Source organism: Phyllostomus discolor, chromosome 2 (assembly GCF_004126475.2).
Source record: "Phyllostomus discolor isolate MPI-MPIP mPhyDis1 chromosome 2, mPhyDis1.pri.v3, whole genome shotgun sequence".
Lineage (NCBI taxonomy): Eukaryota > Metazoa > Chordata > Mammalia > Chiroptera > Phyllostomidae > Phyllostomus > Phyllostomus discolor.
The window spans coordinates 111,135,058-111,151,455 of NC_040904.2; the positions used below are offsets into that span (position 1 = coordinate 111,135,058).

General features: G+C 38.6%; 1 protein-coding gene across 4 annotated transcripts in view; it reads right to left on the bottom strand.

Annotated features, from left to right (window-relative positions):
• The window catches only part of USP12 (ubiquitin specific peptidase 12), a 95,426-nt gene that overhangs the window by 11,923 nt on the left and 67,105 nt on the right, over positions 1-16,398 (bottom strand). For all 4 annotated transcript variants that reach the window (XM_028503896.2, XM_036018345.1, XM_036018344.1 and 1 more), the window contains 3 exons: positions 11,740-11,969; positions 7,497-7,573; positions 7,295-7,378 (listed from right to left, as the gene is read on the bottom strand). In XM_028503896.2, coding sequence (XP_028359697.1) covers positions 7,295-7,378; positions 7,497-7,573; positions 11,740-11,969 — 391 coding nt within the window. The remainder of the gene's footprint in view (positions 1-7,294; positions 7,379-7,496; positions 7,574-11,739; positions 11,970-16,398) is intronic.

A 16,398-nucleotide genomic window follows, 5' to 3' on the forward strand; every position in this document is an offset into this window, starting at 1 on the left:
TATCAAACACTTAAGAAAGAAACAAAACCTATCTTATATAAACTATTCAACAAAAGAGGAAAAGGGAATAATCCCCAACTCATTTTTGCAGCCAGCATAAACCCAATACCAAAATTTGACAAAGGTATTACAAGAAGATAAAATTATATATATTTATAGACCAGTATCTCCCATGAGACTCCATAACGTGAAAATCGTTAACAAAACATTAGTAAATTGGATCCAGCAACATACAAACCCCACTTGGTGATGATGCAATAGTTACACTAAATGAATGGATGTTTTGTGCCTCAGGTTCTTTCTAGAAATCAGTAACTATAAAAATAAAATGGAAAGATTCCTTTATATTCCTAAATTAACAAAGTAATATCAAAATGGAAGGGGCATTTAAAAATCTGTACAGAATATTTCTTCTTCTAAAAGGAAACACCCGCACTCCACCTTAAATTTTCCAGAAACTTAATGCTGATCAATAATGCGAATTTTCAAAACAAGCGTGTCACCTTCCAACCCAAAGTATTTTCCCATGAGACTGGGAATAAGTAGACCACAGGTCTTACTTTCTTTGTAAGAATTTACCGCCCACATTATACACGAGGTTACAAACTCAAATGACCGCAGCAGCCCCTATCATAGAAGGTGCTGAGACTGTGTGGTAAGGAGGAGCACAACCTCCCTATTTTGGGTCCTATTGGGAGATTTGTGCAGGCCATGCTACAGGGCAGACTGAGGGAAGCAGAGAAGGGGTCCACAGCATGCAAAACCCCACAGAGGGCAGCTCCCCAAGTCTTACAGGGAAATTCTGGACTGTGAATTTCTCTCAACCACAGCAAGGATTGATGGGCTTTCATTTTCTCTTTTCCTGTCAGTCAAAGGTGAAAAATTCCCCAAAATCTCCTTTGCAGCAGTGGAAGGGGAGTCCTCCAAAGAGCCAGAAGTGAAAGCAATCCACAGGAGGGGGGAGGGGCTGGAGACCTGACACGTTCTGCACCCAGTGCTAACTACAGGCTAGAATACCAACTACTGAGCTGCAGGCGATCAAGGGCACCAGGGAATGCAGGCCCAGCGCTGTCAGCTGTTTTGATTTTTTCTCCCCAAGAATAGCCAGCAACCATTTTTTTAAAGTAAAATATCCTACTTGTATAAACTGTGAGCCAAGCAAAGTCCATAGACAAAATTTGGTCCAAAGGGCACTCGTTTGCAAACTCTGACACAGAGATATTTAATATTCCAGTACAGGCACATAAAAATTCACTAAATACTGTTAGTAGAGAACCCCTGACCACAAAGAAAAGCTTAGTAATTGTACAGGCATAAAGTTCCACACTCTTATAAACTGTAGCACCAACAAGGACTAACTAGAGCCAATCAGGCTAAGGAATGAGAAGGAAGTACGATGCTGGGACTGCATGTGAGGAGCACACTAGCAGACTGAGACGTGAGCACTGAGAGGAGGCAGACAAGATAGAACCTGCCCTCCAGCCTGTGCTATAAACGAAGGACAGGCAGGTAGACGGGTGAGACCCACAGAGTGCCCTGGCCACAGAGTACTGAGCACTCTCTACAGATGCTGCCAGGCATGCAGGATCAACCTTTGACAGAAGGACCCAGAAAACCAGAAACACAGATTCAGATTCAGGAGGCTTATTCAAGGGGTGGGAGAAGTATGGTCTGAATGTCTGTGTCCCCCCCCAAATTCCCTATGTTGAAACCCAAATGCCCAATGTTTTAGTAAATAGGGCCTTTAGGAGGCGCTTAGTCATGAGGGTGTAGCCCTCATGAATGGGATCCGTGTGTAGTATGTGAGGCAAGAGGGCTTGCTGGCATCCTCCCCACCACGTGAGGACAAAGTGACAAAACACTAGCTATGAACCAGGAAGAGGGTCCTCACCAGAATATGACTATGCTGGTGCCTTGTCCTTGGACTTCCCAGCCTCCAGAATTGAGAAAGAAATTTCTGTTGTTCGTAAGCCACCCAGTCCATGGTATTTTGTTACAGCATCCTGAACAGATTAAGATGGGGCATGTGCAAGGGTAACTGGGGATGTCGACTCCACGGAGGCAAACTCCTACTGCTGAAAAGGTCCAGATGTGACACCTACTATATAGGACCTGGACACATGGAGTAAGATATGGATCCAGTTATGAAAATAGAGCAGAAGGGAAGGACTTGATAACAGGAATAAAAAGAATCTCAATTATGAGATCTAGGGCAGATAGAGACAGACATGTGGACATGACAACTTGACGCTGAGTCACCTGGACATTGAAGGAGTCTTCTTTGATGCCTCACGACAGGTTTGGTCCTAGAAGTGGGCTAAGCCAAGTATGGGATAAAGGGAGAACACAGCAAATAAAAAGAAAGGAAGCTTGTGTAGGCAGGGAGCCAGTCAGACTGGCTCAGCTCCCAGTCTATGGTCACTCATCATCAAAGTGAGAGAGAAGCAACAGAAATATTGCTCTTTAAAAATTGCAGCACCATTCCCTCCCCAAGGCCCAGTGGAGAGGGAAATACCACCTGAAACAAAGCCATCAAATCCTTTTTCATTCCAGTTCCCCAGGGACATCCTTCCATTTTCCTGTGTGCTCTATGGTCCTGCTGGATGAAAGTCTATGACTGTTACATCCCATTTACCAAGCTAATATTTTCCCTGGACTGTGCTATACACAGTTCAGTAAGTATGCTGCATAAAAGGAGTCTATGTGCAAATAAATTCTGTAAAAAGCTAGATAACAGTACATTTCTTCTATTCTGTGGGTCTTCTCAGGGTCTACAATATGAAGCGTAAACTACCAGGAAATGTTATTATGTAGCAAATTCATTGGATCACAGAATATTTACTGTGTTTTTCAACTATAAAACACACTTTTTCTTCCCCAAATTTGGGAGGAAAGGGGGGGGGGGGTTGCATCTTATAGTCCGAATGTAGCTTACCTGGGTAATAAATGTAGTTTAAATTGATTGGTGAAATATTATGTTATTTATGTTATTAAATACTTTACCACATTTTTTGCTTCAAATTTTTTTCCTATTTTCCTCCTCTAAAACCTAGGTGCATCTTATGGTCCTAAAAATATGGTACTTTATGGCATATTAGTAAGATTTCAGAAATCATTCTCTAGTGTTTCCAAATTGAAACTTTTTAAAGACAATGTCTTTATATTAATTCAAATATATATCATGAATGAAACTTCATGTGCAGTGTTTATTGAGGGTAAAAAACACATAACATAAACTTTACCATCTTAATCCTTTTTAAGGCTCAGTACAGTAATTTTAGATGCATGGACGTTGTTGTGCAATAGATCAAGATCTTCATCTCACTGACTGTGCCCACTATACAACCCCATTCCTTTTTCCCGACCCTAGCAACCACCATTTTACTTTCTAGAACCTGATTCCTTTAGAGTCTTCATAAAACTGGAACTATACAGAATTTGTCTTTTGTGGCTGGCCTATTTCACTTATGCACTCAAGCTTCATCTATGTTGTAGCATGTGAGACGATTTCCTTCTTTTTAAGGCTGAATAATATTCCACTGTATTCACATTTGCTGGAAAGGGAAGGAGAAGGAGAGGGATACACAGATATATCGATGTGCGAGAGACACATGGATTGGTTGCCTCTTGCGTGACCCCACCCAGGGACTTGGCTTGCAACCCAAGCATGTGCCCTGACTGGGAATCAAACCAGCAACCTTTTGGTTCGCAGGCCAGCACTCAATCCACTGAACCACACCAGCTAGGATTGTCAAAGGCTTTTTCTGCATCTGCTAAAATGATGATGTGGTTTTTGTCTATCCAGATTGAAACCTTTTTAAATCAAATTGATTTTCGTTTCTTTAATAAAAACTATGATCTGTACATACAACACAATCTTATTTTGAGACTAGAAACTACAGACTTTTAGAGATGATAGGGATCTTAGAAATCAGCTAATCCAAGTGAGATCCAAAAAGACTTGTCCAATATCACACTGCAAGTTATTAGAAGGGTTGATACTCCATCCTAGTGGAAAGTACATAATTTCTGTACTGGTGTCTTTCCATGGACTTCTACATAATTTGTCCTGTAGAAATACTCTAAAATCTGTCTAAACATATGTGGGTTGAGGTGTATGTATACATAAAAAAAGTATGTTCATCAAAGCACCAAACAGTGAAAAAATGGGAACAATCTAAATGGTTAGATTCAGAGGACTGGTAGATTTACACTGCTATGTTCATAAAAAAAATACACATGGCACTTCTTAAGACTGACATAAAATTTATTTTCACTGACATGGTTGTAATTTAGTAAGTGAAAAAAGTTACAAAACTCTAAAGTTTGATACCATTTCAAGAATTATATGAGTACATACATGTGCACTTAAAACATCTAGGATTCATATAAAAATGTTAAGTGTTTTCAGGAATAACTCAAGTAATTTATACTTTGCTATATTTTCTAATACCTGTACAAAGAACCTATATTCCTCATGTGATTTAATAAAAGGTTAATATAAATAATATATAAAATCTCATGTATATCTTCAAAACAAGCAGCTTGACTGTAGACAATCTTTAATCACTCATGTACAGTTAGTTACTTATGCTGTATGAAGACTGGCTGACCTATGCTCACAGGTGGGCCTTTCCCCATCTAGCCAATAAAATTTGAGTTACATTCCTTTGAGCTACCTTTAGTTCTTGACTCTGTCTTCCTTAACCAACAGTCTCAGGCACTTTTACAACATTTTCAGCATTAATCTAATATATCTGAAGGGAACACTGAATAATCTGTTTTGATTACCTACGTCCATTACCAAAACACTTCCCTTCCCAATAAAGTCTGTGTCCCAAACAAAAACAAAAACAGAATCATTTAAAAATGTAAATTCTGTCCTGGCTGGTGTAGCTCAGTGGATTGAGCATGGCCTATGAACCAAGGGTCACCACTTCAATTCCCAGTCAGGCCACATGCCTGGGTTGAGGGTCAGGTCCCCAGCAGGGGGTGCACAAGAAGCAACCACACATAGCTATTTCTCTCCCTCTGTCCTTCCCTTCCCCTCTCTCTAAAAACAAATGAGTAGAATCTTAAAAAAAAAGTCAGTTCTTTCCCTTCCCTTCATGAACACTTCAGTTCAAACATTAGTGGGGACATGGAAGACAGACATCTGTGTGGGTAGGGGAGAGTGACAGCCCAAGCAGAGTAAGCAACATATGTACATGAATATGAGAGGACGGTGCATCTATGTACATGAAGGGGATAAGATTGGTCACCTACAGGGGCAATGACTAAATAGCAAATAAGTAAATATATTAGGATTTTTCCTGTCAGAGAAAAGAATCATAAATATTAAACGGGGAAAAAACTAGAATGAACCCTCTGCTGTTGGCTGAAATTGGAAATAATCACCGTGAAATCATACTGTTTCAAAAGGACCTCTCAACAGATAAGTAAGAACAGGTATTTACATGTATGACTAGACATGCATGCATGTGTGTACACATCCACACATGTTCTCCACCTCTGTCCACTAAGGGGCTCAGGAGCTGGGACATCCCAATGGCCATAAGCCTGTACCCAAGGAACACCTGACCAAGGTCCTGGTTCCTAAACATCATTCTCTCCATAAAAGGAAACAGGGCTCCTTGGAGAAGTGGGGAGTGTCAAGGTGGGGGCGAGGAAAGTACAAGACGTGTCTGGAAAATCTTGTGCTAAAAAGGAAGGAAGTGCTCAAGAACTATGGGTCATGTCAAAAAGATGCAGGAGCCAACTTGAAGAAGCTCCTAACTAGCCAAATCAGAGATAATTTCAGCAAGAAAATACATTAAAAAATGGTAATGGATCATAACCCACTGAGTAAAATAGGAATCTCTGAGTTCACAAGATTTCAAAAAATGAAAAAAATTACAAGTTTGAAGCACAGATTATAGTGGAGAATTCTGAAAGACATCACCGTAATCAAGTATTCAGAGACAACAGCATCAGTAATGGAGTGTTAAGAGAACAGGTAACAGAGCAGCCCTCACACAGTCCTTGGATAGAAAGGTCTGCTTGCAAGGATGGTCTACCATTAACTGCCGGGAACTTGGATTCAGAGAGTGGTCCCACCAGGGTGGGGCTCAATGTGCCAAAACTGCTCAGACAAATGATATACTTCATGCAGAACATGGAGGAGTTAAATGCATCTTGTGTTACTCCACTGGGACAAAACTCTTGGGAGCCTGCCTGGTTTTCCTTGCTGACTGTACTCTGTCACCTCTCCCTGTATTAAATTTTAGCTGTGAACGTGACTGCACATGCTGAGTCCTTTCAGTCCTTCTAGTGACTACCAAATCCAGGAGTGTCACAGGAGAACCCCAACACGACACAAAGTAGAATCATGCACCACTCAACAGGATGCAGTGAGAACGGCATCAGTTCTGTAAACTTCCCATAACCCAAACCTAATTTGAGAAAACACAAGATGAACCTGAAGTGGGACATTCTACAAGACTACTAATCTGTAATTTTGAAAAGTGTCAAGATTATTAAAGTCAAGAAAAGACTAAGGAACAGTCCCAAATGTAAACAACTAAACAGACATAAATAGTAAATGCAATGTGTGGTTTTGGACTGGATCCTCTTTCCAATAAAGGCCATTATTGGGACATTAGTGACACGCAAGTCAGGTCTACTAAACAGTAACATGTCAGTGTTCCTTTCCTGACTTGGATGGACATGGTACATGGGAAAACTTCTCTACTGGTAGGAAATCGCTACTAAAGTGTCCAAAATCATGGGACATCACACCAGGACCTTACTTTCAAATGGTTTAGGGTAAAAAAAGCATTCTCGGCATTGGTCCTGCAACTTTCCTCTGAGTCGGAGATTGTTTCCAGGCACAAAGTAAAATAACAAGGGTGATGATGATGGCTTCCTTCCTTGGTACTGAATTCCCGTCTCTATAATGATATACTAAGAGAAGGTATAAAATCCAGTGTAAGAATTGCAGAGACTAGGATGGGGCTAAGAAAAGTCCCTTGCCCCTCACCAAGAAAAAAGTTTACATAATCAAGAAAGTTTTCAAATCAAATACTTTAACTGTAGTGGTTCATGATTATTAAACAATTGTTAAGTACAGAAAAATCACTAAGGTTACGGAGTTGAATATCAGTTATCTAGTAATTACTTAGTGAGTCCTGACTGTTGGTGAAAAAAAAAATATTTATTCAGAGTAAATTTTCATAGATCACTTTCAGCTAGAAAAGCCCATCTACAACACCCACTGTCAAAGAATCACTGAAAAATTCCAAAAATACTACATTACCGTTTGTGTGCTTCCTGTTTGCTGCGACATTCTTCACAGTAGTATTTGTACTCACTGCACAGAGTTTCTGTGTTGCTAAAACCCCTGTGTACAATTCAAAATAAATTTATTTCGTCTACAACAGAAGAATCATGTATTCATTTAGAAATACTCTAAACTGAAGATATTCATTAAATTTCACAATGAATAAATCTACACTTACCTTAAACAGTGAGTAATTGATGTATTTTGTTCCACGTCAACAGAAAGGTCTAAAAAATCTTCATCTTTGCTGCTTATCTGTGAAAATAGGGAATTACCTTTGATTTTTTTCAAGTATCAGTAAACTACTGTTTCAAACTGATAGAACAAATGACTTCTAATATTGGTAGTAAGTGTATGAAGAATTCTTTTTGCCCCAAGTTCAAAGGAAAACGACTTGATTTGGATTATTCAAAAGAACACTGAATAAATAACTTTCATTATCTGTACAGGTAAAACACCAAGGTACAACTGTGACTGATTCTCTTACTGGCAAAAGCTAGCATAATGTGAAACTTTCCAAAAATCTTGGTGTTATCATAAAGCATGAAACAAACTATTCCATATGCACCAATTCTTAAAAACATACCAAGAGTGAATGAGAATGCTTGGCAAAGGATGTGACACCTGTATTGTTTTATCATTTAAAAAATAACTTAGCCCAAAATGCCAAATGCCAATCTTTATTTATGACCTTTTATTTCTTTTTAAAAATCAAATACAAAATTCTGTTTGACTTACAGGCAAATCACCTTATAAAAATGGTTACTACTTATTCCTTTGGATTGGACCAGACCACAGCTTTAGACATCCATTTCCTTGCTACTTCCTCCTTCAGGGACTCTGCCCAAGGTGACCGACCATGCAATAGGGGAAAATTCTCAGTTCCCTGTGCCTCTAACCCACAGTGACTATACACCCAACTGAGTTAATGCCTTCCTGCTTCAATACTGCATTGCTGTTATAAACTTAGTATCATTAGTTTGTGACAGATTATGGGGCTACATAGGTATTAGATACCTGTGCAAATAGGAATAAACAGGAGTATGTATATATACTGCAAGATAACTTACCTGGGTCTCAAAAGATTCAGTAAGAAAGGAGGGGAAAAGACAAGTAAAAGTGAAAGGAAACATGATGTGTTTAAGGAAAAATAATTAGCTCAGTATTGAAGGAAAGTGGGTAAGGAGACAAGAGATAGTGTGGTTGAGGTAGGCTAAAGCCAGATCACTCAGGGCTTTGCATTGGATCAGCTTCATATCAGATAAGGCAGGGCTAAAGGGAAATAAAGGTGAAAAAGTCTGGTGGTTCTCAGGGAGGTTTATGGTTCTCAGACACTGCCTCGGGGGTCTTCATCTTAAATTTTCATTATTGTGGTAACATAAAAAATTTAACATTAAGGATCATCTGGATGTATCTGAGTTACTATGTTTGTATTCACAGCTGTGTTGGTGCCAGGAGATCACCAAATGGGGCAGCATTTCACTCTTACGTGTCTGTAAACATGTCTGGTTATTGCTGGGCTGCTATGTCCCAATGTGGGGTCACACCCAGTATCTGGGAGATATAGGTCTAACACTCAGTAAGCAAATCTGGCCAGGGAATCATCAGCACAGTGGTAATGAAAATGGAACATGACTCTCCCAATATAGAGTGAGGGCTGCCCAAAATGAAACTCTGGAGGAGATCTGCCTTTAAAGGATAAACAAAATAAAAGCCAGGCAATGAGATCAAAAAGGAACCAGTGGAAGGGGGTGTTGATACAGAAACCAGCTTCCCACAAACTGGAGAGTAACAAACATGTTATTAAAATCTGTCATGCAAGCTCTGTCTTCTCCTGGAAGCTCATCCTGAGCCTTCACAAATGCCTCTCCCTCCTACCTGGATTAGGTCTACTCTTTTCTGGCTCCACAGCAACTTGCGCTTCCCTAAACCATAATACACTGTCTTGGAATTGCCTGACTAGCTGCTGATTGGACATCACTACTCTATCAGCAAACTTGAGACCAGAAATTTTGTCTTACTCATCTTCCCCAACCTCTACCCATCTTCCACCTGGCACCACTGGTACTTCAGTATTTGTGCAAAACGAAATGAAGAAATGGTATCATTATTTTGGCACAAATGAGCATCTCCTGAATATGTAAAATGACAGCTTAGATTATAAAAAAGTATTCTCAATTCAAACCCTTCATTCTTGGGAGACTACCTGCAAATATATACTATAGGCCATAGGAGGACCTACTAGAAAAATGGGTGCACTATCTACCCATTACAAATCAAATTAATAAATATTTGAGAGCACTAGCAACAATGGCTAATACAACTTTTCCCCCATCCCACAAAATAAACTTCCAAGTCTTTAGCATAGTGCCCCAAAGACCTCCATACAAGGTCCCAAATCCACTTTGCCAGCTTTACCTACTGCTGCATTTCTCAACATGCTAATAAGCAAATTCAATTATTTTCTATTTCACTGAAGAAGGTTGAATTATACATAACTTCTAAAACAGACCAAATACCATTATATCATTAAGGACCTGGCCTGGTAGCTCAGTTGGTTAGAGCACTGCCCTGATATACCAAGGTTGCAGGTTCGATCCCTGATCAGGGCACTCACAAGCAGCAATCAATGAATGTGTAGATAAGTGGAACACTGAATTGATGTTTCTCTCTCTCCCCACCCCCCTTCCCCTCTTTCTCTCTTAAAAAAAAAAAAATCAAGCAATGGTCAAATTCTCTGATTTACACCTACTATTCCAACTGAAATACTGCTCCAATTAATTCAGCAATATGTTTCCTAAAGCTTAGAATTCAGCTATGTCAAAATTTTTCTTTGTAACATACATAAAAAAACCCAAGCTAGTGTTAAAGTAACTTGAGAGGGAACAGGTGGGGGAGGTAGAAAAGGGTAAAGGTGGATCAATGGTGATAGAGGGAGACTTGACTCAGGGTGGTGAACACGCAATGTAATACACGGACGATGTGTTACAGAATTGTACACCTGAAGCCTATATAATTTTATTAACCAATGTCGCTCCAATAAATTTAATTAAAAAATAAATGCAGTCGATAGGATTGAATAAAGATGAGTATTGAGCCCAATCCCCAACATCAAACACTGACCAGTCAAAGCCGCCACCTCAAGCAACTGACGGCTGCGGCCATGGACAAAGCCCACGCGTAAGACAACCCCTCTCTAAACCCCAAAACACCTTCGCAGGTTGTTGATGTATTTAAGCTCTGTCATACTCTTTCACTTGACCTGAAAGAGGCTCACCAATAAAAATCTATTTAGAAAAGGGAATTTTGTTTTACTGCTGTGTCCTTCATTAATTAAAATTGTAGTTTTGACAATGATTATTCTGCAAATGCCAAGTCATAGTTAAAAATATCAATCCATAAACACCCAACAGATCACTCATTGGTTTAAGTTATGATTTTTTCCAAACACGTTGTGTTGAAACAACACATGCAAAAAAAAAAAAAACCCTTAGACACTGACCTTACTTCTCTCACAAAAATTAACTCAAAATGAATTATAAAATGCAAATTATAAAACTCCTAAAAGATTAACATAGGAGAAAAATGTAGATGACCTTGGGTTTGGTGAAAATTTTTTAGATACAACACCAAAAGCACTTTGAGAACACCAACATCATTTCCATGAAGCAAAACATTAGACTTTACTAAAATTAAAATCTTAAAATTCAAACATTAAAGACTTCTGACCTGCCAAAAATACTGTTTAGAGAATGAGAAGACAGACAGAAGACTGGTAGAAAATATTTGCAAAAGACATCTAATAAGAGAGTGGTATCCAAAATATATAAAGAACTCTTAAAGCAACCCAATTTTAAAAATGGGAAAAAGACCCAGACAGACACCTCACCAAAGAAGATATATGGATGGCAAATAAGCCTATGAAAAGAGGTTCAACATCACCCACTGGGGGTCTTGGAATGTACTTCTGCAGATTAGGGAGGACATTGTACCTGGCAAGTGGGTATCTTACCCTCTTTGAATATACACAGTATGCTTTAGTTTTTATTACAACCATAAACAATAAACATAATTGTAGAAGATGAAAAACAAAATAATATACCTCCTGGGCCTATAAGTTTCTACAAGCTTAACTAAAACAATTTCCAGACAAGGTGCTATGGCCTCCTAAACAGAAACAAAATCAAACAGCTCAAACGGCAATCAGTATTTTTCTGTCACGGCAAGTGTTCACATAAGCAGCATCATGGAAATGTATAGAGATTTTTTTCAACTGACAAGTTCATCTTTACATTTACCACACATCTAAGAGGGACAACTTGACAACTTCCAAGTTCATCTCTTATACTTATCCTCAAAGAACTTTCACAATAGATAACGAAATACATTATTTTCTATAGAAAATGTTACAATATACTTACAGTTTCACAAGTAAGACATCTGGTTTCATTAGTTAATGTTCCCTGAAAAATCTCATGAACCCAAGTTGGGTCTGGTGTGCTGTTGTTGTTCTCACTGTCCACGCTGCCATTGGGCAGACGGCCATTCTGTTTTTCCTGCTTTCTCTCCTCTTGTAAAATATCGGCAATTGTATTTAGTAGGTAATTTAAGAACTCATGGGCATCCTGCTGCATGTAGTTGTCAAAAAGCTCTAAAAATAAAAATATATTAGAGAATTACTTCAGAATTAATAACTTTAATAAAAAGCCAAATTAAAAAAAGAATATCTAGTATTCCATCAGAACTAAGTAAAAATGTATGGTAGTGTTAGTAATTTATGGAATAAATATCTTTCACATCTAAGAATTATGACTGAATTTGGGGAAATAAAGTTAAGAGGAATGAGAATATTTTTAAAAAAGATAATGCTGATCCATGAGGAAAGGGCAAAACCTATATTCACACATTTACATAATGTACTAGGATGACTAGAAGCAATGGCCTTTTATTAGCTCATCTAGTTTATTATCCCACGAAGATTACAGTATTACAAGATGTTTACATCCTCTGCATATAAAGAGCCTATACAAAAGAAAATGCAAAGTGGGCAAAGGACGTGAAATCAACAGTTCATAGAAACAAAATTCAAAAGGGTAAGAAACATGAGAAAATATTCAACCCCCACAATAATCAAAAGTCTTGATTTTCCTATCTGTAAAATGGAATACCATCTTCCTTTGAAAGGTGACTATAAAAATAAAATGGGAACAAGCGAAAATACTTCTCAGGAGGTGTATGAATATAAAGCATGAGTTTAATCTTGGTGTCACAAAGACCAAGTAGCACATTTAAATAGCATCACATTTAAGGTGCAAGACTGTTTGGATCTACATTATGGGCCCATCTCTAATCATCACATGTCACAGGCAATTTACTTAACCCCTGTTGGACTGCAACTCAAATACAATAATAGTAAGAATGAAATTGGAGCCACGCTTAATTTCTCTGTTATATATTTGTCCTGAGGGATTTGATTAGCTTTAAACGAACTCCCTATGTTATTTTTAAATTAAATTTACTGGGGTGACATTGGTTAAATAGAATCATACAAGTTTCAAGTGTACACTCCTATAATACATGATCTATAATGTGTGCCTACCACCCAAAGTCAAATCATCAGTAAGGCGGTTCCTCAAACAACTAAAAATAGAGTTACCATATGACCCAGCAACCCCTCTTCCGGGTATCTACCTGGGAAACTCAAGAACATTTATTCACAAAGTCATATGCACCCATATGTTCATTGCAGCATCATGCGCAGTGGCCAAGAGATGGAGACAACCAAAGTAACCTCTGACAAAGGACTGGGTAAAGAAGATGTGGTGCACATATACAATGGAGTACTGCTCGACCATAAGAAAAGAGGAAATACTGCCATTTGCCACAACATGGATAGGCCTTGAGGATATTATGCTAAGTGAAATAAGTCTGTCAGAAAAAGCTAAGAACCACATGATTTCACTCCTATGTTATTTTTAAGAAAAATACAAGCCCTGAGCCCTAAAAGTTACTGCTTTAGCCTATGAAGAGTTAACAGCTAAGTGATCTTTAACTTGGTATGTCATGTGTCCACTGGTTTTTTCCCACTGCACAAGTCACTGCACTACCCCTGACACAGAGACAGCCTGCCCCTCTGTAAAACCTTCTGGTCACCCACACCATTTCTCTGAGACCAAGCCGAGTCATGCTTGGATCCCTCAGGTGTATCCACCACTGGATTAGTCTTCTATACCAAAGTTCAAATAACAGAAGTCAACTAGCTTTAACCTTGCCTCTCAATGCAATAATTCTTCATCCCTGAAATACTATGCCACCCCTCAACCCCAGTCTCCTACTACTCTCATTTGCTCTGTACCTTCTTTCTTTTCTCAGCCTAGAGGCTGTCTTCTTTCCTAGCCCTTTATGTTGCTCCTACTAGGAACTGATTTCTGTTAGAAACTCCTTATCTCTTCAACCTTTAGCACCTTCTAGCTCCCTGCTGCCACTTCTAAACTACCACACTCTCACCTGCAAATAAAAACTTGCCCTCAATCAAAAAAGTTAAAATTTGGCCATACTACCCTTCACCCTCCTATCCCTGCAGTCCCCTGCCAATCTCTCCTCACTCAGCCAATGATAGCCTGACTCAACAGTTTCTCCATCCAACCCTACTTCTACACCAGCTTTGCCGCTTTCAGTGTATAGGCAACTTCCTTATGTGCATGTGGACCCATTAAAAATCAAAAGCTTTCCTCTCTCTCACTCCCTACCCTAGGTCAGATCTAGAAGTACGCACCTCAGGAAGTCCATTAAGATAAAAACTGGAAGGAAATTGTGCTGGAGTTGATTAGGGGGCTTAAGGAAAAGTGGAAACAAATTGAGGAGCCAGGGAGAAATCTAAAAAAGATTATGAAGGAGGACCAGTAAGAAGATTTTATAAACACTGCCTCATTAAGACAAGAATGGAATAATGTGCTACATGGATTATCTGTCTATCTACAGATGGCTTAACGTCACAACCTAAAGTAGTTTCATTTTTCACTGTTAAAGTATTTTAGCATATATGTATGCTTTTCAAAATAATTATTTCTGTAAAGCAAAACTGTGCAAAAGCTTTTGTTTTTTAAAACCTGAAACATCTTTTTTTGGATAGTCTCTTAACAGAGAATGACTTCATATTTATACAGAAATACCTCAACTGGCTTGAAAACACCAGAAGTGAGATGCAAAGTAAACCAGAAAATACTCTTTAAGTGTTTTGTTGAAATATTTAAAATAATGTATAGTGTACTTTCTAAATATATACTAATATGCCAGAATCTTGCACTGTCTCAGAACAGCCACTATAGTTTTAAAAACCTCAACCAGGACTGCATAAACATCAAAACAACATCAACTAAATGACCTCAGGATAATCCCTGTAAACTAAGTCTTCATTTTCTTCTAGTGTGCTTTCTCCTCTGCTAAGTAATATGATGGGAAAAGTGGACTTCAAATTTGCTTTGGAAAATTAAACAATTCCTTCCTTCCTTCCTTCCTTCCTTCCTTCCTTCCTTCACTTCCTTCACTTCCTTCACTTCCTTCCCTTCCTTCCTTCCAGAAATATTTAGTAAGCACTTACTATGTGCCAGGACTGGATTATGTGCTGGGAATACAATGGTGAACAAAAACAAATGGGTTCCTTGCATCATAGAACTAACAATCTAGTAGGAGAGATAGATAATTTCATATTATACAAGTGTATAAACTATTATAGTCCTAATATAGCTGCAACATTAATTGGAAAATACAGAACAAAATCACTGCTTAAAAATAAGTTATTTTTTCTTTATAACTCAGAAACAGCAATAGCTTTCATTACACAAAATATCTTTCATGCTCTTGAACAAAGACTGAAATGAACGTGGGAAATAATTTTTTTGAATATATTTAATAAGTGTTATTTGTGAACAACTAAAATTTCCTCATTTGAGGAAGACCAACACCTGGAAAAAAATATATAAACACACATATGTATTTGTTTGTATCTCCCCACAGTACCTGAAACACTGCTATGTATACACAAGTTTCTTAAGATCAGGACCCTTCCTATTTCATTCACAGCTGTATCCCCAGCACTTAGGCCAATGCCTGCCACATAGTAGATGGACCTGACATTTTTTTTAATAAATAAACAAATTAATGAGGAACAACAGGGGTTCATACAGTTAAAAACAACATGGGAAAAGTAAACATGGCCCAAAACAACAATGTGAACTACGTACATTGCCAAGATTCAGTAAGTCGGGGCACAGCTGTAGACACCTCTGATTTGGTGCTCAGGGCCACCATAAATGATCCCACACTCTACAGCAGAGTCAGCTCTAGCTAACATAATTAGATCACCAACCTGTTTTAATGCTTCCAAAATAAGAGAAAGCCTAGAAGAAGTTACTGATTTTAAACAGATAGCTCCATTTCTTTCCTGGATCACTCAACAGTCTCCTGTCTAGTCTCCCTGCTGCTTCTCATCCTGCCCATCCCACCCCATTCCCACAGAGCAGACAGCCAGCAGCCAGAAAGCTTTCAACACTCCATGGTTTCCCATAGCTTTCTCTAACTTTATCTTCATCTTACTCCACTCTATTTCTCTTGAAGTATTTTATGCACTTCGGGCAACTGCGATCTCTGTTCTATCTGGTTAGAAAAATTTTGCCTCAGGTCTCCAAATGGCTTCTCATTTCAAATCTCTGGTCCAACACCAATAATCAACTTCCTCATTCTCCATCCCCTTTCCCTGGTTTGTTTTTCCTCAGTCACAACGTACTGCACTACATAAATGTTTACTGTTTGTCCTCCTCACTAGAATGTCAGCTCCCTGAAGGCAGAGGCTTTGTCTTATTTCTGTATCCCTAGTTCTGCACAGTGCCTGGCACACAGTAGGAACCAATATACAACAATGAACAATTCCAGCATTCAGCTAGTATTGCCTCATCAAAGAAGATGTATGGAGCACAGGAGATTACACTGTACTTCAAAGCACTGTACACAGTCCTATTACGCCAAGACTGGGTGATACAAACTAAAATTTTAAAAACAAAAATTCATTACTGAAATTAAAA